The following is a 20,077-nucleotide window of genomic DNA, read 5'->3' as shown; positions in this document are numbered from 1 at the left end:
GTGCACGAACGCTCTAACTGGCGGTTGGGAGGGCATTTTCCGACTCTTGGTGGATCCAACCTGCAATAAATAATTTTTTAGTCTCTCGCATGTCATTTCCGTAGACGTAGCTTCTTTAAACAATTGATCTGCAGTGGTAATTTCCGGAACTGCTTCAGCAACTGCTTGAAGGAAATAATCTTTTAACTCGTTTTCCGGAAGTTTTCCCGCGTCTGGAATATTTTCAAATATTCTGACTTTCTCCTGGAATATATCGTAGAAATCAGACGCAGTCTCTTTCGAAGGTAAATATTTGATTGTCATCAAGTCTCGTCTAGCTGTGATTCTAGTTGTTCGAGTTTCGTATCTTTTTACATCCTTCAGCTTTCTAAGAATCAGTTTCGGATCAGTCAAATTAACAATCTTGTTGTAATAAATTGCGTCTATTCTATTGATTATAATTTCCCTAACTTTAAACTCATCATCCAATCTTTTTGACTCATTTACAGTAGAGTTCATACTCACACTCTCATCCAGAATGTAGTGCAGTTTCTTGTTTCTTAGTTCGGACTTCAAGTAGTCTTCGAACATTTCGAAGTTAGTTTTTACCGTGAGTTTATAAGTTCTAGAACCTAGATTTTCTCTGCCTATAAATTCATTTTTCAATTGTTCCGACAAATTCAAAAAACTTCTATCATTCGATGATTTCTCAATCTCTTTATCTCTTTCGAGAAGCAAGACCTTTATCTTGTTTTCTACTAGTTCGTTAACTACGTTCAAGGGAACGTTATTGGACTGTTCTACAAACTGACAACAATTATTTTGTCTTACCGATACCCGGGGAAATTTTGACCTGTGTTCTTGATCAGGTGGCGGCTGCATCTGCTGCGACCCAGAAGCCCTGTAGGGGTCGAACATGGAAATTTCCACCGGCGTGTCACTCTTGTTCGACTCCCGAGTCTCCTGAGCCTCGTCCTCCGAGTTGTTGGAAAGTTCTCCGCCCTCGGAAGGCTCCCGCCTTCTTTCTGCCGACCTTTTGACAGGCTCGCGCATATTGATACTCATATCAATCAGTTCTGTGCACCGCACCGTCTGCGGCCTGCCGAACGGGGTCGAGGCTGCCTTCGGGAAGTTTTCGATGCCCTTGATTCGGGGCTTTTTCCTGATGTCTAGAAAGGCATTCCTGGGCTCCACTGGCTCGGTTTCTTCGACCAGAGCTGCAGGCTTCTTTGGCTGGACAGTCACCGTAGATTTGGGTGGCTCCGGACCACGGGGCTCAACTGACAGTGGTTTCGCAGGAGGGCTTTGATCGAAGTAGGGCAGCTGCTGTCCAAAGCCTGGCATGGTGAGACCCTTCACCAGCATCTCAATCCCGGTTAAGAACATCTTGTTTTGTTCCAGCATCATCCACATGAACTCACTCCTGGTGATGGAGTCCACCGAGTACCTCAGCTGGAACACGAGTTGCTTCTTTACAGCCGGCCACACGCGGTCAATGACCGCTCTCTCGGTTTCCGACAGGACCTCGTCGAACCTGCGCAGCTGGAGTTCGCTCCTTAAAAAATACGAGGAGCCGTCCTTCTTCCTTAGCAGGGTGACGGTGTCTCGGTGGTATTTGTCACCATACGCCTCGTTGGCTTCCAACCTCGCCCATTCCCGGAGGATGATGCGACGGAATTCCTCTTGATCAACACCTGTTGAGTTAATTAGCATATAAGTGTTGTGTTTGTATGTATATACAAAATATTATTCCAGATATCCATGTATTAGATAGTTAAAACAATAAAAATAATTGTTCAATTACGACTTTGACTCAGAGTTTCTATCAGCAAATATCTTTTGACTTTCCTCTCTTGAGGAGCGACTCTTGTCGCATGCTCTTGCTCTCCCAATCAAGTGAGGCGATTCTAATCGCGCGGTCTTGGCATATTGTAAGATTAACCTGTTTCTTTGGTTGATGTTCTTTTCTGAATCTTACTTTCACCTGACTCTTGTCTATCTTTCTTGTTCTAGCTACTGTGTTGACTTTTGAATTGATTTATTACAGCTTGCTTGAATTTAAGCGAAAGCCGGATACGCATTATGTGGGGCCCTCACAAAATGCGATTTTTCATGAACTGCAGTCCGTATTTATTTTGCAACACAGGTTTTTAAAGAACACTATTAAACATGCTACTCAACGGTTACTGATATGAGGATTTAAAATCTCTTGCTTCGAAGCATTTTCTATTTCCGATTATCGTTGTAAAGAGCGTATACACAGCCTTTTGCCACCTGACATTTCACTTGCTCTCGTGAGCTAAAAACACTCCAGCGTCTCTAGACGCGTGTCACGCACTTTATTTTTGCGTAGTGGAAGCGTGGCTCACCCGGCCCATAACCTGTTGGGATCAGGTAGGGTGAGTCTCGTAAATAACCAAAATGCAAAAGGTCTTGTGGAAAAAGTAATTTATTAAACTTCGGGAAAGTATGAGCGCTCTCTCGGAGGGCTAGCGGCGAACTCACGCGCCGAGTCGAGCGGCGCAGCTCGGCGAGCTCGCGCATGCGTAGAACGTGGGAGAGTTCCAAGTGGTCATCTCTAGCTTCAACAGTAGGATTCCAAGTGAATGAGTAGGTTTTTTGAGCTAAAATTATAGGAGCATACTTTGTGCACTTGTAGTTTTGGTATGAATGCAGGAATATTAATTTGAATAAGTAAAAAAAGTTTGACCGTGAAAATAATGAATTGTTTCCCTTTTTCTGCTATTTATGTCATCTTTTTGCGATAAGTCGGATTAAAATCGCATTTCACACTTTGGCGATTCGATGTCCGAGTGTTTAAAAGCATTATCTCTGGCGCTTTCCAAGCCGGTCTATTAGCAAGTATTCTAACCAAATCCCTTCTAGCAGCGGGCTTCTTGAAAATTTAGAGATGACCCATTTACTGGCATGCTAATAGCGATTGTAATACGGCTCTCCAATATTAATAATATATGATTTACTTTCCAAATATCTAGCATTAATCATTCTTATTTGCATTTCAGATAAATGAATTGAGCCACGTTAATATTCCTGTTATGCTGTTACCAGATGATTTCAGAGCCTACAGTAAACTGAAAGTTGATAATCATCTCTTTAACAAGTATGCATTCTTACTTTTCTAAGTTTATAAGATTGTTATCTATGTTTTATTAATTTTTTATTTTTTTAACTTAGATTGTGCAATCCTGTTAGTTAGGTTTATGCAATTGGAATCAAGCAATGTTTTTTTTTAATCTGTGCTATTAGATTAGTCGATGTAAACTTTTTGTTTAAAAATCTTTGAGAAACCTTGTAGTCTTACTCAGGAGAATACGAAAAGAATATATTGGGCAGTCTGTCAGTTGTTTTAAGCCAATTAAATAAATCACTTGCTGTCAAAATATGATTATTCAATGGAGACTGAAAATTCTCTCTGATAGCAGCTCTCTTAACAGTAGCACCTAGGCCATCACATGGTCCCTTGCCATGTGCTGTCGGATAAGAGTGGCATTCTGCAGCAATTTGAAAATCCATTTGGTGATAAGCTAAATGAAGAACATTTTTGTAATTTTTGAATTGCTGAGAAGCACCATCAGAAAAATAATATATCTTGTTTATAACTGTAAATTCTCTCTTCAAAAATTCTATTATTAATTTTTGTAACGTATTTTTGTAACGTTTTGTTGTCACTTCTATAATAAAAACTGCATTGTATACCGTAGCTTGATCGTTGTTCCAGTGGAATCCAGGAATAGCCTCTTGAACACTAAAAACATTATTTTCAGAATAATGAAGTAACGCGGTAGCGCCACGTAGGCGAGTTTGAGAAGCAGACGAAGCCGCGGCGCCCGTGACACTATTTACTTCCATACTGGTGTTCGGATTTTTAATGATAGAGAAAAAAATGCTGTTCGTTACTGTTCGTGAATTTTTTTAGTTTATCGGTATGTTTTCTGAGATAAACTATGGTTTCCAACAAAAATATTTGTAGAAAAGCCGTTTCGTTTTATAATAAACGAGTTTATATATCACGTATGCTCAAAACAGTAACTCTACTTTTTTCTCCAGTGTGGTAGGACCGTGAAGTTAGCCGCACAAGCTATTATGTGTAATACAGTTGGCTATCGCTTTCCCACAGATATCTATAAGCTGCGCTGAGTAAATGTGTTTACATTGTTTGCTTAAATTAAAGGTTATGTTTTTGAACAACTGCTGCATTGTCCCTGCACAAACTTCCTGAGTGTTCGAGGTCACTGATGACGGGACCCAGGAAGTGGATTTCGTGACTTTTCGAGCATGCATGCAAGTATCGTTTCGCGGTAGCCGATCACGCTCGGTGTCTAGGTGCCAAGGGTCTTTTTGTCACAAGCTCTTTTTCTCACTAAAGATTGTAAAAACAACGGGATTTTTATGCGGGCTTCGTGCGGACACGTGTTTTGTGCGGCGTGACTGTGCGAGCCCTTCGCGCGACACGCCACTCAGGAAAGCTCGCTCGATCATTCGATCTTCGACGCAGAGAAGCCCGCTAAAAAAATCGCGTGGTTTTTACAGTCATTGGTAAGAAAAAGAGCTTGTGTTTCGTGCAGCGAGGCTGTGCGAGCCTTTCGCGCGATAGGACACCCAGAAAAGCTCGCTCGACCACTCGATCTTGGACGCAGAGAAGCCAGCTAAAAAAATCGCATGGTTTTTTCAATCTGTGGTGAGAAAAATAGCTTGTGTTTCGTGCAGCGGTGCTGTGCGAGCCCTTCGCGCAATACGATACCCAGAAAAGCTTGCTCGATCGATCGATCTTGGACGTAAGTAGATAGGCTATAGGCATGCTGGAACACACGGGTTCTAGAACACCCCCCTTCCCTCTCAAAGTGTTCCAGAATCCGTACGGATTCTAAAACACCCAAGAGTGAGGGCCGAATGGGCCATCGGGAGGTAGATTCTCATGAAAACATCACGGAAATCTGAAATTTTCATATGAGCATATTTTTTTAGATCATAGTCAGTCAGTGCACGATTTGGCAAAGTTAAATCGAAGTTTTTTTTTCTACTGACTTGATGACCATGACCTATATGAGGTTTCATAAATAATCCCATTCCACTTTTATAGGGCTTGGTGTAGAGAACTTTGCCTAAAGCAATAGCTTCCATGGTCTTGTTATGCCTCTTACTTTCTTCATAATTTTTCTGCGCAGCTTTAGCATCATTAACTGCTTTGGCTATTCCAGCAGCACCTCCTGCTAAAGCACCGGTGGCACTTAGTCCTGCGAACAATGGAATGAGAAAAGGAGAAACTCCATCAATTTTTGATGGAAGCGGCAGAACACGTGGAATGATAACTTTTTTCTTTCCACCTACACTTTTAACAGCTTGACGTGCACCCTTCAAGGCTGATTGAATAACCTTGCGAGAACTTTTACTTGTTGACATTGATTTTTTAGCCGCAGTCACTAACTTATTAAATTTCAGTCCCATTCCAGTTTTTCTTTTTAATTTCATAGCATTGCTAACAGCAACAGCAAAAGCTTTTTCGCCAAGACTAGCATCCTTAGCTCTGACACGTTGCATAGCTTCCTCAGCAAGCATCTTGTCAGCAGCTTTACGATCTCCGTTTTTATCAGAGTAAGCTATGTCGTATTTTTTACAAGCCTGATCCAACGGATTAATTCCAGGATCTCCTCTTTTCAATCGCTTTTGCAATTTGTTTCTGGGACCGCAGTATTGATATCCAGGAAGATGCATTTTAACAGGTAAGTTATTGATAACTTAATCAAGCAATCCATAGCCTTTCAGCTGTTTCTTTGTGTATGATCATCTCTCTTCGAGCGTTGATTCACAACTGACGTTCATGGTATACAACGAGCGTTTATATTTCGAGAGCTCAATGTTATATTTGACTCTGTTGAGTGAACATGGATTTTACCGAGCAGAACGCCAAACTCCCCGTGACAAATTTCGATTTTGGAAAAGAGACGAGAAAAAAGTGTCATGGCGAATTACTACCAGATAGTATACGAGCAGTTTTCTGCGGGCCATCGAACTATGGAAAAACAAATAGTTTATTGGCTTTAATAACATCCCAATGGTCTTAGGTTTGAAAATTTGTATGTATACTCTAAATCCTTGAATCAGCCAAAGTATCAATTTCTAAAAAATGTCCTGGATCCGATTGAAGGAGTATCATATCTTCCGTTCAGTGAGCATGAATCTGTAGTATCTCCGGATGAAGCCCTTCCAAATTCAATTATGATTTTTGATGATGTGGCATGTGAGAAGCAGGATAACGTCAGAGCATTCTTCTGTACTGGGGAGACATAAAAGTGTAGATAGTTTCTATCTATGTCAATCTTATGCTCATATAGGAAAACATCTGATTAGGGATAATGTCAATTTGTTAGTAATTTATCGACAAGATGATGTAAATCTTAAACATATCTATAAAGATCATGTGAACACCGACTTTTAATGAATTTCGGAATTTCGACTTTTTCTTTGTTCAGAATGTTGGAAGAATGATAGATATGGGTTTATTGTTATTGACAAAGATATATCGATGAATGAGGGTAGATACAGAAAAGGATTTGACTGTTTTGCAATAAAAAAGGAATTATGAGTCTCAAACTTGCAGTTCAGTTGTAGACATCACTACGTCAGCATGTCAGACATAAAGAAAGAGAAGAATGTTCTTAGTGAGCTCTTGCGAGCTCGTGAGGCTATTGAAAAAAATACACTTTATTAAAACAGGAGAAAGATGATTTTGAAAAAGTCTTCGGTGGTACTCTATAACCAGTCATCACATCACTTGAGAAACTTGTTGAGTTGAAAAGTGAAAACCCACTGCAGCAACCATTTAATCACATTTTGGAAAAAAACAGCAGCAGTAAGAAAATGAAAAAATGATTGAAAATCGATCGATCAAGTTTGCTCAACGATCAAAATAATAATAATAAATCAAGTTTATTGGATTATACTGTTTATGATTATGATGATGATGATGATGTTTTTGACACAATAACCAATTCTACATTTAGATCTGCGAGTGGAAAAAATGAATCAGCTGAAGACTTGTTATCATTGCTAGATAAAAGCCGTAGAACGATTGATAATATATACGGCGTGCGAAAGGTTGATGAAGTGTATATGATTGGTGATTCAGAAATTGAATTTGATGATAAATATGTCAAAGTCAGAAATGATAGTTATCCTAAAACGAGTGGACTGATGAAATTGCTATTTAAAAAATATCCGGATGATCTTCTGAGCTCATCAGATCGTGAAAATTATCGCAAGATTCTGGAAGCAACAAATGCTCATCGGAAAAAATTCAGCAAACATGAATCTATACGAATGTCGAGAAGTAATAAATATAAGAATATTTTAGCACCAATGTTCCGCAGCACTCCACGTAAAAAAAACAACAGCCGCGGAGGAGGACTCATACCTAAATATAAAATAGCTAAGAAAAATTCTTCCATTGATCTCGTCTACTGGGATGATCCAAACGAGCTTACTGAGAGACTTCGACTATTGATTGCCGAATGATCAGCTGGAAATAATAATCACGTCAATGAAATCCAGTCGATTATTGAGGAATTACGTGAAGCTGGGCATATACATTGACACGCAACTTTCTTCTTTGCATCAGTACTACCATGAGTCTCGATGTGTGTGTTTGGAAGAAAATGATTATAAATAATAAATCATAATGAGAAAAGAAGAATGAATAACAAATACTTACGGGATTCAATAGCCTCCGTGGCTCAAGAAACGTGCTCCAACATCATGAGGAGCGTCGGAGCATTACCAATCAGCCAGCGAACTCTCTCCTGGACTGTTTGCAGACTACTTCTTCTTCTGCTGCTGCTGTTGCTTATGCTGCTCCTGTTGCTCCTTCTAAAAGTCATTTTCTTCCTTGCGTCATTTGTAACTTTTCACTAAATTGGGAAAATCGAAGACTGACTTACCATAGCATGCACTGGGACTATTTATACAGGCAAACCCAAGCTTCCCTTTCCATCACATTTGCCAAAAGTCCTACGATTCATGTGAATTTACCTCCCGAATGAATTCTCAACATCCCTAAGATACTTTTTTCCCTCCCAGAATTTTTCAAACTTCTCCCTTGCGGAATAAATTTTAATTGCAAAAGCCCTTTCATGTACCTGTGCGTGGGAAGCTATGAGGTAATAGTATATTACACACCTAGTCCGGAAAAAATAAAGAATGACCCAAGATCGCATGTGTATTGCCACCCGAGGAGAAGCCAATTGCGAGGTGGCATAATTGTGTATACATTTCTCCGCAAAGGTCACATAGCCTACGCTTCTTTCTCTTGGTCAGTAAATTAACTCTAACAGAGCGCTGACAAAAATCTTTTTTCTTCTGTTGCGCGTGGGACTATTGCACGCGAAGGTAAATAGCATTCAAATATCGCTTTGACTCGTGAAAACATTCTTCTAAAAAAAAAGGCCAGCAGTGTATTTATTCTTAAAGAGCGCTGAAAAATGCACCTACTGTATGAGAAGGCTTTCTTTTGCGCACAGGAAATACATTGTGCACACTTCCCCTGAGAACGTGACAAGCCTGATTTTTCCTTAGATTCTATTACTTTAGAAAATACGGAGGGCTGCTCTTTCCCTCTCTCCTCAGAAAACAGCCAATAGATTTTCTTCTGATCTAGAGCTAGGGCCGTGTCGGAGGAGGGACAAAAGAAAAACCTACTACACTTTTTTTTTGAGGGAAGGGGAGATGGAGATTGTCTTATACACGCGACGGATTCTGAAACACTCGGAGAGGGGGGATGTGGGAGGAGGGTACTACACACTTTTTGAAGGAAAAGGAGATGATTATTGGTTTATACACAACGCCGACAGCATGCAGAATCGGCTCGCCTGTGCACCAACTGCCTTAGTTCGCACCATTCTATCGATGCATGTACTTCCAAGGGACGATGCCTTGCTTGTGGGAATAAGCATCACACCCGGCTGCACGAAGAGAAGAAAACACCTGGGAACAGCTCGGCGGGTGTAACTGGTGCGGGGAAATCTACTGTAGCCCATGCTCTTATGGATTCGGTCAACAGCTTCTCCGCGACCAGAGAAACGAGCATTCTTCTGTCTACAGCATGCGTAGTTCTGGAGTCTGACCACGGACGCGCTATGACAGTGAGAGCTACTGGATTCTGGATCTGAAGAATCTTTTATTAGCGAGCACGTGGCTCGAGCGCTCGGACTGCCGTCTACCACTGTTAACGTAGCTGTCGCCGGTGTCGGCGATAGCACTACTGCCGTCGCGAGAAAACGCGCTTCGGCAACTTTAAAGACTGTTCATGAGTCTAATTTTTCTTTCAAATTTTCAGCACTGATGCTGAAACGAGTGACGTCTCTCGTGCCTCGGGCTGAGGTCTCCAGGAAGCTTTGGCCGCATATTGAGGGACTGACTCTAGCCGACCCACACTTTGGCACACCCGGACGAATCGACTGCATCCTGAGTTCCGAGGTGTGTGCTGCCGTGCTCTTGCAGGGCATTCGCAAGGGCGATTCAGGAACGCCAATCGCCTTGCATTCTGTCTTCGGCTGGGTCTTGCTGGGAGCTGCCAGTAATCAAGCCACGGATCGGGAGCTACAGACGTCATCACTGCACATCACAGTGGACCAAGAGTTGACCAAGGCCATTACCCGGTTTTGGGAAATCGAAACAGTGCCAGCTGGCACAAGGCTATCGCCGCAAGAGGAGGAGTGTTATGTACACTTCCGACGTACTTATTATCGCGACAAAAAGGGACGATTCAACGTTCGCTTATCTGTTCGTGAACCACCCACTGAACTGGATACACAGATGATCGCTGCCGCGTGCTTCAGTCGATTAGATGCGCGGTTAGCGAGGCGGGTAACCTTATACGCTGCATACCGTGCTTTCATGGGGGACTATCTGCAGCTCGGCCATATGGAGTTGGTACCCCAGCGGAGAGGGAGTCTGCGGTTCGTTCCTACTTGCCCCATCATCCGGTGTTCAAACAGGACGGCAGTGGGAACATATGCGTTGTTTTCAACGCCTCACAGGTCGACGAGAACGGCGTTTCCTTCAATTATTACCTCCATACAGGACCAAAATTGCAAGAGGATATCGTAATCATTCTGATTCGTTGGAGCTTCTTTCAGTTCGTCTTCACATGCGATATAGTGAAGATGTTTCGCCAGTTTCGAGTACACCCGGATGACGCAGACTGGCAGCGCATATTCTGGCGCCCTGATGTTGAATCACCTGTGGAAGTTTATAGGTGACTACGGTGACGTATGATACCGCGTGCGCCCCATTCCTGGCGAACGCGTGCCTGCTGCAGCTTGCGGACGACGAGCAAGATAAATACCCGAAGGGATCAGAACTAATTCGAAAAAGTCGATATGTGGATGACTTTTTCGCCGGGGGCGACACTCTGGAAGAAGCACTACAGGCTAGAGAACAGCTCATCCGAACGCTAGCCACTGCAGGTTTGGATGTGGGAAAGTGGGCAGCAAATCGCTCCGAATTACTGGATGAACTGGGGATACACGAGTCAGCAGCGAAAAAGACTCTATTCACCGAGGGAGAAACGGTATCAACGCTTGGGATTCGATGGTGCCCAGCAGAAGACATGTTCCGTTTTAAAGTTGTTGCAGCGAGCTCAACCGAGAAAATTACAAAAAGGGAGATGCTGGCACAGTTCGCAAGGCTGTTTGACCCTGTCGGCTGGCTCTCGCCAGTGATTATCAAGCCAAAAATTATGCTGCAGAGCTTGTGGGTGCAGGGAGTTCGCTGGGATGATCCCGTCTCCGCGGAACTGAAGAAAGATTGGTTGGCATTCAGGGAACAACTAGTGGAGATTGAAAGTATTCGAGTACCGAGATGGTTTGGAATCGTGTCGACCGAGAAATGGCAACTGCACTGCTTCTGTGATGCATCCGAGAGAGCGTACGCTGCAGCCATTTATTTGGTTTACAAGGCAGGAGAAAGCTCAACTTCCCGACTGATCACGGCAAAGTCAAGGTGATCAGTTTGCCTGAATTGGAGCTGTGCGGGGCTGTTTTGCTTGCGCGCTTGGTGGTATATATATATATATATATATATATATATATATATATATATATATATATATATATATATATATATATATGTATATATATATATATATATATATTGCCGAAGTTGGACACTCAATCAACTCACAAGGAAAGGTACCCAACCCGAACTCACCGATTTTGATGATTTTCATATATGTTGTAGAACATAAAAAAATAAGAGACACGTATTTTTTTTTATCGGCTAATTTTCACTTTTAAGGGGTAAAAACCTCCCCTAAAGTTAACCCCCAAAAAGCGTTTTTTTTAAATATCTCGGCTTAAAATTAATATTTTTCAATGAAACAAATAGGAGGTTATTTCTTACAAAAAGAGCAAGTATTTCATGGTGATTTGAAGAGTAAGGGTAGCATCCCCTATTTTTTAGGGGTTGAAAGCATATATTTTTTGGCATAATTTTATAATAAAAATGTTTAAACCGACTAAAAAAAATTGGAAAAAATGTTTAAACATCCTTAATAACAAAATTTAGTTGACGTCTTTCGGTGTTTTCATAAATATTATCCCTAAGGGGGTAAACCACCCCTAACACAAAATAACTGTAAATATGTAATTCAATACATAATATTTCGTAGAAAGTTTGTATATAGACGTTTTCGAGGTCGCAGATTACAAATCTGTATCAGATTTTGAAAATTCAAAATGGCGGATCCAATATGGCGGACGGAAATATCGAAAAAAAATTTTATATAATAAAAAAGTTTTAAACGACTAAAAAATTTGGAAAAAATTTGTAAACATCTATAATATACAAATTAAGTTTTTCGGTTTTTTCATAGATACTTCCCCTTAGGGGGGTAAACCACCCCTAACACAAAATAACTATAAGTATACTTCAATCCATAATATTTTGTAGAAGGTTTGTATATAGGGGTTTTCGAGATCGCTCTTTACAAATCTGATATCAGATTTTAAAAATACAAAATGGCGAAACCAATGTGGTGGACGAAAATGTCGAAAAAAAATTTTAACTTTCAAAAAAACTTGTTTACAAATGTGTGATCTTTGTAGCCTGTACATGTGAACTAAAGAGCCTTAAACCCTAAACCCCTAAAGAACAAATAGGCTAAATGGTTGTGCTTTTTAACCAAACGACTCCAAACCCCTAACCTCCAGACAAGCCGAAGGCCTATGCTTTACCGTAGACACGAGTATAGACATATTACCGATATTTTATTCTATCATTTTGTATGTAACAAATAACGTCTCGTTTTATGTTTCAATCAAAGATTATTTATTTTTCTGCTTTTATAAATTAGCATAATTTCAAAAGTAATTTCATAAATTATAAAGTATTTCATAAATTGCATAATTATATAATTGTATAAATTCAAAAAGTCCACACTTTTTTGCAAATGAAAAAACATAGGTTAATAAAATTAGTTTATCAAACTCTTTTGCGTTTTGTAATAAAATTTAATGTTGTCAAACTTGGGAGTTTTTCATTGTTACAATTATTTCGTAAGCCGAAAGTTTTTTAGATGAATTCTGGAAGTAATGATTATTGTATCTATAGTAAAATATTTACAGTCTGGAATTCCATAATAATACTATTTGCTACGATTTAATGAATTTATCAAAAAATCTAAATTTAATAATAAATATTATTCTAATTATTATTATTATTTTTCATTATCATTGCTATTATCAGTATTACTGTTATTATTGCTATTGCAATTATGCTTATTCTTCTTCTTATTATTATTATTATTATATTACTATGATAATTTTTGTTATTGGTAAAAATACATAAAAGAATATTAATACTCGAACTTCATTTGCAATTAAAGAACACGTTGTTATTGAAAGGGAATTTTATATGCATTCATTAGTTTAATGAATGTTATCGTACATTCAATGATAATTCCACAGATAAATGTCTTTCACTCATAAAAGTTGTTGACAATATGTGCGAATCAGTATGTTCTTTTTTTAGATTGTTTTCATCGAGTGTTTACCTCAGCTGCCTGTGTTATTTTTTAGGCAGTGAGTGAGTTTTGTGGATATTCTAGTTCGATGCCGGAAAGTACGAATAGTACGTCTTTTTGTTTGTCAGTGGTATCATACAGTTGTAGAAAATTTTCTTTAGTGATTTTATATAGATTTACATTATTCAATTTCAAAGTGAATAAAAGTTGAATAAAACCAAAAATAGAGTTTTCCGAACATCACAAAGTGGAACGAGAATTCTTCTCCAATGCATAAATTAATGATTTGATTCAATTTACATTCACTCGTTTTATTCTGGTAGAAATGTAGCAGTCGTGCCTTACATGCAAAAACACAGCTTGTATAAATTTTACCGCTTGTTTTCATTTTAGATTGAAAAATGAAAATTAATCCGTTAAACGTTCTAAACTTATTATTAGCATACTTTCAAGCGTTAAACAATACCAGATAGTGTCACGAATTATCACGAAACAGAGTTGGCCGAAAAAATAAAAGAAATTTTAATAGATGCAACACATGATTTCAACGATGATAGAAATGATTACTGATGACTCTTTGGATTTTCAAGAAGAGTATAAAGACCATAATGTGGAAATAATTGAAGATGAAGTGCAACATCATTTTCCTGATCCGGATATAGCACCAACAAATCAATGTACAGCAGATAATGAAGAACTAGATTTTGAATACAAAAAAAGAGCTGTAGAATTTTGGAGAAGTAGCAAAACGAAGCAAAATTTAAGTCTCAAAACAGTGCAAAACAGATTCAAAAAAGTATCATCTATTAGTCAGCTACGTCGTTGGGCTCATTCAATTAATAAAGGTGGCACGTATAGAGAAAAAGTAGCACAAATTTGTCAGTATACCCTGGATAATTTTCAAGCAGCTCTCGACAGTGGTTCAATTATCCATGATGAAGATATAATTCGATGGGCCTTACAAGCTAAAAAAGAAATTGGTTTTGATGATATTAGATTCAAAGCTTCTAAACATTGGTTACTCAAATTTAAGCAAGCACACCGAATAGTTTCTAGGAAAATAAATAAGTTCATAACAAGAAAAACACTAGAAAGTAGTGCAGAACTTACGGCTAAAGCTGAAGCATTTATCGATGACGTTAAATCGTGTATACCAAGGATTGGACTCGAAAATTTGTATAATACAGATCAGAGCGGATTTCAGCTAGAAATGCATTCTGGAAGAACATTAGCAGTAGAAGGAGAAAAGCAAGTGCAATGTCTGGTACAGTCAATTTCAGCAACAACGCATAGTTATACTATACAGCCACTAATATCAGCTACTGGACAATTGTTGTCACCGCTATTTCTTGTTTTAAAGGAACCAAGTGGCAAGTTTGGCCCTATTGTAGAACAAAACATATTTAGACCAGAAAACGTGTACGTGGAAGCATCCAAATCTGGAAAATTAACAACAAGTAAGGGAACTAATAACAATTTTTACATTGTAATATCGTTGATCAGTTAATTAGTAAGTCGTTTAATTGCAGATCACTTCAAAATCTGGTTGGAAAAAATATTTTATCCCTATGTAGGCCATCACTCAATACTATTACTTGATTCTTGGAGTGGTCATTGTGACAAAGTTATAGAAGAAACAATGCCACAAAATAAAATTATTAACACAAAAAAATTCCAACTGGAACCACAGGAAAAATACAACCACTTGATGTCTATGGATTCCGTATTTGGAAAAACTTTGTCCGAACATTTTCTGATAATGTAATGTTAATGGATCATGATATGAATTTACATGTGAGAAATAATATAATTAAACTTCAATCATTGGTTCACAACCAACTGTCTTCACCGAGATATATAGATTTGTTTAAATATTCCTGGTATAAAAGCGGTTACGTCAATGAAAAACCAGATAAATTTGATAATCCTATAGATTTCAGTTTTGGAAAGTCTTGTGCAACACATTGTGAAATAGAAGGGTGCACAAACATTGCAATTGTACGATGTGGTTGGTGCAAAAAAGCATTGTGCTTTAAACACTTTTATGAGGACTACCATTATTGTAAAAACATCGTAAAATAATATATTTTATGCTCAATACAAAAAATGCACTATGGCAAAAGATAAAAGATTGTAGATTATTATTATACTCTAATATTATAAACAAAAATACATTATAAGTTGAATTTACAATAAAGGAATTTCAATAACATTCTGATAACAATTTCTACGGAAATTATAAAACTGCTTCACACACAGAATTTTCTTGTTTGCAAATTTAGGAATTTGAGGTGGTTTGGTTAAAAAGCACAACCATTTAGCCTATTTGTTCTTTAGGGGTTTAGGGTTTAAGGCTCTTTAGTTCACATGTACAGGCTACAAAGATCACACATTTATAACAAGTTTTTATGAAAGTTAAAATTTTTTTTCCACATTTTCGTCCACCACATTGGTTCCGCCATTTTGAATTTTCAAAATCTGATATCAGATTTGCAAAGAGCGATCTCGAAAACCTTTATATACAAACCTTCTACAAAATATTATGGATTGAAGTATACTTATAGTTATTTTGTGTTAGGGGTGGTTTACCCCCTAAAGGGTAGTATCTATGAAAAAATCGAAAAACTTAATTTGTTTATTATAGATGTTTACAAATTTTTTCCAATTTTTTTAGTCGTTTAAAACTTTTTTATTATATAAAATTTTTTTTCGATATTTCCGTCCGCCATATTGGTTCCGCCATTTTGAATTTTCAAAATCTGATAACAGATTTGTAATCAGCGACCTCGAAAACCTCTATATACAAACTTTCTACGAAATATTATGTATTGAATTACATATTTACAGTTATTTTGTGTTAGGGGTGGTTTACCCCCTTAGGGATAATATTTATGAAAACACCGAAAGACGTCAACTAAATTTTGTTATTAAGGATGTTTAAACATTTTTTCCAATTTTTTTTAGTCGGTTTAAACATTTTTATTATAAAATTATGCCAAAAAATATATGTTTTCAACCCCTAAAAAATCGGGGATGCTACCCTTATTCTTCAAATCACCATTAAATACTTGCTCTTTTTGTAAGAAATAACCTCCAATTTGTTTCATTGAAAAATATTAATTTTAAGCCGAGATATTTAAAAAAAACGCTTTTTGGGGGTTAACTTTAGGGGAGGTTTTTACCCCTTGAATGTGAAAATTAGCCAATAAAAAAAAATACGTGTCTCTTATTTTTTTATGTTCTACAACATATATGAAAATCATAAAAATCGGTGAGTTCGGGTTGGGTACCTTTCCTTGTCAGATATTCTGCTGGTCTGACTCAAAGGTGGTTTTGGCCTGGCTTCAGGGTCATCCATCGAAGTGGAAAACGTTTATCGCAAATCGGGTGAGTGAGATATCATCGTCTTTGCCATCGGCAGTCTGGAAACACGTTCGTTCGGCGGAAAACCCGGCGGATCTGGCTACAAGAGGAGAAACGCCAAAAAGCCTTCGCGAATCGTCGCTTTGGTGGACGGGACCCAGATGGCTGCGGAAGAAGGAGACTGAGTGGCCGAACGCAACGGAAAAAGAATTTACGACGGATATAGAGGCGAAGAAGTCGGAGATTTGTCTTGGGTTTTCTACTGTACATCATCCAAATTTCGCGGAATAGTGCCTAAAGTTCTCCTCAGTCGACAAAATCATCCGAATTCTGGCGTACATCCATCGATGGCGAGCCAACGCTAACTCGAAAAACACCGTGTCCAATGCCAGCTTTCTACGTAGACTGCTGCCTTTCGTCTATCAAGACGGGATTATCCGCGTCGGTGGAAGATTGCAGAATTCCTACCTATCAGAGGCAGAGAAGCACCCCGTAATACTGCCCAGCAAACACCACGTCACAAAGCATTTGATTTGGAAAGCTCATCTAACCTCGTTACACGGAGGTCCTTCGCTTGTGCAGAGCCAGCTTTCTAGGCAATACTGGATTCTTAGGGGTAGAAATTTCATACGTGGAGTAGTGCGAAGGTGCGTCAAATGTGTGCGGCATAGAGCCGCTACACAAACGCAGCAGATGGCCCCCTTGCCCGCGGTCCGCAAGAGGCCGGCCAGGCCATTCAGCTTTACTGGAGTGGATTATGCTGGGCCTTTCCTAATCAAATCGTCGCCAGGTCGAGGGCAAAAATCCTACAAGGGCTATGTGGCTGTTTTTGTGTGTATGGTCGTCAAGGCGGTACATCTAGAGGTGGTGTCGGACTATACTTCCACCGCGTTTCTGGCAGCATTTAGACGGTTCGTCGCCCGGCGGCGACTGTGTAAGGTGCTCTACAGCGACAACGGTACCACTTTTCGCGGCGCAGACACCGAGTTGCGACGCCTCTTCGATGCCACATCGAGTTTGAGCCAGCAGGTCGCGGCGGAGGTGGCAAAGGATGGAGTGGAGTGGACGTATATCCCGCCTCGCGCACCTAACTTCGGCAGCTTATGGGAAGCCAACGTGAAGGGATTCAAGTACCACCTTCAGCGTGTTATTGGCGAAAGGAAGCTGACATTCAAGGTGTGGACCACCGTAACAGCACAAATCGAGGCGAGCTTAAACTCGAGGCCGCTGAGTCCGCTTAGTTCGTCGGGAGAAGACGTATCTGCATTAACACCTGGCCATTTTTTAGTGGGCTTTTTTTAGTCTCCTTTGGTTTCCCCGCCGGAGCCTTTTGTGGAAATTGACGAGACGAATTCAGTCTGTTCCAGATGGCACCTACTGTCTCTTATGAGAAACCATTTCTGGCGCAGATGGACACGGGAGTATCTGGTTTTACTAGGACAGAGAACGAAGTGGTTGCATCCGAACTATAGCTTCAAGGTTGGAGATCTGGTACTATTCAAGGATGAGTTAATGCCACCTACTAAATGGCCTCTCGCCAGGGTCACCCGTTTATTTCCTGGGCCTGATGGATTGAGCCGCGTGGTAGCTATTCGCACAACTACCGCCGAATACAAGCGGCCGATCAGCAAACTCATACTGTTGCTGCTGAACTCGGAGGCTTCAGAGGGGCTCGACGAAACCAATTCGAGCACGGCGGGCGGTTCTGCGCACCCCGGTTAGGAGGTAATGTCTTGTAGCCAACTGAAGAAGGAAGAGAGAAGATATCAAGACCCGCGTCTATAATGTATTTTACCGTCGAGCTGAGATGTAAATTTATTTTAATATTGTTGTATTATGCTTTATAGAGGTTTGTAGATTGACCGTATTGTATGTAGCGTCGAATTTTACTTTATTTGTACAATCGCATGACTGGGTAGCGTATCATGCTGGCGCGTGATCGGGTAAATTTTAATCGTTCCTTAGAAAGAGTCGTTGTTTTGAGATTTTGTCTTTTGTATATTCGTATGTATGTTAAGAGTAATTTGTGCGATTTAGGTGAATTCGTTACTTTAGTAATGAAATGCGAATGATATACAGACGATTAGTTGTGATTTTTACGGCATAACTTGCCACAATAATAAGTCGAACTATATTGGCGTATGCTGAGTAGCCACGCGTCTCGATTATTCGCGAATGTTCGTTTGCGTCGCTTCGCTCGGGGATTTTCCCTCTCCTTTTTCGCGCGTCTAGCTCGAGAGATGAGACGATCGTCAGCGAGAGTCGCTCTCTTCGCTACGAACCTTCGACGGAACCGGTCGCAAGCTCAAACAGATACTCTAGTCCTGCCACGTCATACTTCGAGAAATATATTGAACATTAGTAGAGTTTTATTAGAGGGCAAAGAAGGTTGTTTTTTTAGGGAATAAATGGAGTAATCAACTTATAGTAATTGTAACCAGTGTTCGAGTTATTAAACTTCCTTTCCTCTGAACCCGAGACCGGCATTCGTATGGTGTTCGATTGATATTATGGACAAACAAAAGGCAGCACCAACGCCGAAGCCGAAATTCTTGCTACCGAATCCTCGGCTTGTCTACTGAACATCGTCCTCTCGCGTGACGCGCGTGACTATTCTAAACAATTGAAGTGATCAATATATGCAACTATTCTATTCACAAGTTGCGCTTTTTGCTGTTACGAACCCCGTTCTTACTATCTCCTGTTCGTGGATTTGACAGGGTTGGACTGGGCTATAGCCGCGGCATCGTCGTTGCCGTTGGCAGCCGAGTAATTCTTTTCGCGGAGAACGCGCGGCAAGCTTCACTCGCCGTGCATTTTGTATACGCGAGCGACTTAGCTGTATTGCATGGAGTCGTCATTGCACCGACGGCTAACGTCCGTGGGCGACTCCAGCGTCTTTGAGGGATAGCCGTGGCATAGTATTTTAACAGATAGAGAAACTGCTCGGTGACTGTGACATCTTCATGGCCGCCGTGTACAAGGCCAGTTGCCCCGTTACAAACTGGCGCCTCAACGTTGCAGGTAACAAGCAAGAGCGTCAGAGTAGGTGGGCATTAAAATAAATTCGTGTAGCGAGAAGAAAGAATTTGCTCGTCTCGTGGAAGAACGAAAGTTAACTCTAGCGCATATGATTGAAGCAGAGAGCCGCAAAATAATGCAAGAACAACAAAGATGAGTGGTAAAGCTGGGAAGAGTTCTATACGGCGGCGACAAGACGGTACGGCATGAACCAACAACGAACGCAAAGAGAAAATACCAAGGCGCGCACGAGCCCGTGCGCGATTTTGTGACATGCCTGGGAGGCATAATAAAGGCAATAAAGCCACAACTAAGCCTGAAAAAACTACTATACCTCTTACATAAAAATCTGATGCCAGAACTGCAAAGGTTGACCCTCGTATGAACTGCCACGACTGCAACAGTTTCCAAAGAAGCCGAAACCGTACTGGCGAGCGGGTAAGAGTACCGCGCGCCACCACCACTGGAGCAAACTCTACTAGCATCACTTGAATGATTTAGTAAGAGATCACGAAAATAATAAATTAAAAGAGTTAAATTCTCAAATAGAATTTTATGAAATATTTGACAATGAAATTAATGTAGCTTCAATATTTTCCAATTTAGATGAAATTCCTACTGATATAACTTTAACTATTCAAAAGATTTTAAAATTTCGCAAAAAAAAATAATTTATTA

General features: G+C 39.9%; 1 protein-coding gene across 1 annotated transcript in view; it reads left to right on the top strand.

Annotated features, from left to right (window-relative positions):
- The window catches only part of LOC100116347 (phosphatidylinositol 5-phosphate 4-kinase type-2 alpha), a 246,197-nt gene that overhangs the window by 15,982 nt on the left and 210,138 nt on the right, over positions 1–20,077 (top strand). The window contains exon 2 of the mRNA XM_031932831.2: positions 3,003–3,100. Within this exon, the coding sequence (XP_031788691.1) occupies positions 3,003–3,100 (98 nt within the window). The remainder of the gene's footprint in view (positions 1–3,002; positions 3,101–20,077) is intronic.

Source organism: Nasonia vitripennis (genome assembly GCF_009193385.2).
Source record: "Nasonia vitripennis strain AsymCx chromosome 5 unlocalized genomic scaffold, Nvit_psr_1.1 chr5_random0002, whole genome shotgun sequence".
Lineage (NCBI taxonomy): Eukaryota > Metazoa > Arthropoda > Insecta > Hymenoptera > Pteromalidae > Nasonia > Nasonia vitripennis.
Note: the sequence above shows the minus strand (reverse complement) of the source record. Positions and strands in the feature narration are given on the sequence as shown.